General features: G+C 44.5%; 1 protein-coding gene across 1 annotated transcript in view; it reads right to left on the bottom strand.

Annotated features, from left to right (window-relative positions):
- The window catches only part of nicn1 (nicolin 1), a 9,868-nt gene extending 8,627 nt beyond the window's left edge, over positions 1–1,241 (bottom strand). Inside the window, exons 1-2 of the mRNA XM_013912878.1 lie at positions 1,115–1,241; positions 136–285 (exon numbers count right to left, since the gene is read on the bottom strand). Of these exons, the coding sequence (XP_013768332.1) occupies positions 136–282 (147 nt within the window). The 5' untranslated portion in view covers positions 283–285; positions 1,115–1,241. The remainder of the gene's footprint in view (positions 1–135; positions 286–1,114) is intronic.
- Positions 1,242–2,260: the final 1,019 nt, after the last annotated feature.

The raw sequence follows: 2,260 nt of genomic DNA on the forward strand, positions 1-2,260 counted from the left end.
CTTTAGAGATGTTGCACAAATGGAAGAAAGCATAGAAGTTGATAAAGCCTCAGGAGGATGTCAGACAAAAAACATGGAGGATGCTGTAGGTAACTGATCATGTGAGGCACTCGGGGGCTCTCTGCGTTTGCTTACATTAACAGGCTTTCCAAACGGGAGGTTGACGTCGACGACACAGACACCGGAGTGAGCCGTGTCTGCTTTGGCATCTCCAATCTGCAGGTAGACCGGAGCTTTGACAGTGAAGTTCACAGGCTTGGTGTCGTCAGGGGTCCCGCTCATCGTCTGGAAGAACAAATGACAGGTCTGAAGTGAGTGACCTGTCTGCCACACAAGGTGAGTTCCCGCTTCTGTTCTACAGCTGATCTGTGGTTTCTGAACGCTTCTTTACGCGCCGTACAGCTCGGACAAATAAACCTGGGCCTAGTCCTGCAGTCTAATGAAAGGATCAGGAGGACAGCTGTCAGTGCTGCAGCTGCAGATGTGCGCGCTCTGTCAGCACCACGGACAGCGACGGCACCGCCGCTGGATCCAGTTAGCACGGAGGCTAAAAGCTCCACAGCTAACCGACGGCTAAGCACTGTCGGTGATTTCAGGCTAAAACAAACCGAAGCGGAAAAGCTCCGCTGCTTCGGGGCTCACCTGTCCGTGTTTCAGAGGGCTCGCAGGCGGTGGAGGTCAGCAGAAAGATGAAGAAAAGGCCTAAATGAACCGCTGAAAGTCGCAGATGTCGACATGCTAAAGAGAATCAGTTTTGCTTCCTGGTTGTCACCATGGCGACCGGGGCAGTCTAAAAGGGCCAGCAGTATGTCAAAAAAATGGAAACCGTCCCGTCAATGGAGCGGAAACCAGAAAATATACGTTTTTGCTTGAAAAATTATGAAAACTTTTCATTACGTATCACAAAGGGTGGTGGGTGCCATGATATCAAACTTTCAAAGTAAAAGCTTTTGGTTTGTTATAGAAAGACTCGTATACTTTAAAATATTTCATACTTTTCCAAATGTTAGTGACAAGAAGTCATCAGGACATTTCAAAAAGTGTCGTTCCTACCCCCCGCCCGCCATTACGCACTCGTCAGCATAAAAGCCTTTGGTTAGTTAGTGTAACTTACAAAATAAAATCCTTCTGTTGACCGGAAAAGTCTTAAAGGGCCAGCAGCCCTCTGAGCCGCAGCAGTCTCCTCACAGATGGAGCCTGTTGTTCAGTTTATAATAATGTGCAGGGGCAGAACGAAGGCGAGTGTGGGCCCCTTAAAAAGTCCGCCCAATCATAAAGAAGTTTAACTGAGGTCCTCCCACTGTTTTCATGACAGCTTGACAGATCACATCCAGCTTGCCTATGATCTCTTTTTATTAAATCAAATCATTCTACACCTAACACTTTAAAAAAGAGAAAAAAGAAAGAAATACAAAGAAACAAATAAGAAAACCATAAAAAACAAATTTGAGTCTCCAGTTCTGGTCAGTCTGTGTGATTATAGCCCCGGTTTCCTGCTCTTCCTCTTCTGCTGAAGTTAAAAAAAAAAAGAAAAGAAAGAGAAAAGAAAGAAAGAAAGAAAGAAAGAAAGAAAGAAAGAAAGAAAGAAGCTCATCTGCTTCAGGGATGAACTGAGCGCTTCTGCATTCTTTGGTCGTAAGAATGCAGAAGTTCCTGTTGTCTTTACATCACTAAAATCAGTCTGTCCATCCTCCTCTGACCTCTGATGTCAACAAGACATTTCCTCCCAGAGAACTCCTGCACACTGGATAGACATGAGAGATGTTTGAGCTTCAGCAGGTCACCATGACCACGCCTCCAAGTCTGAAACAGTGGGTTGCTGACATGTTATTGGCTGATTACATAGTTGTTAAAATGAGCAGTTGAGGTTGCTAGGCAACCAGGTTGCCTAGCAACCATGATACTAACAGCTGGAAACGTGTCATACAGCTGTGTTTGACAGAGATGAAGGAGAAAATCTTTTGTTCATTTGTTTGTTCCTACATGAGCTTTGATCATTCTCTGTAAGATTAAGCTCAGCTATCGAACGGTGTATATTTAAAGTAAAGGCTTTAAAACCAAGTTAGTACAAACGTCACTAATGTCACATGACTTTGCCGACATGTGGCCAACAGTAACGTTTAAGGTTCTTCGTTATTAAACATTTGCACATAAATAAGTGACATAATATTCAGCACTTAGTAAACTAAGTTTACTCTTCGGGCGCCCCTCATCCGCCGTTTTTTTTTTGCCAAAATTATTCACACCCACCGCCGCGCTA

The sequence above is a fragment of the Pundamilia nyererei genome, unplaced genomic scaffold (assembly GCF_000239375.1).
Source record: "Pundamilia nyererei isolate P.nyererei 1_Seehausen unplaced genomic scaffold, PunNye1.0 scaffold00105, whole genome shotgun sequence".
NCBI lineage: Eukaryota > Metazoa > Chordata > Actinopteri > Cichliformes > Cichlidae > Pundamilia > Pundamilia nyererei.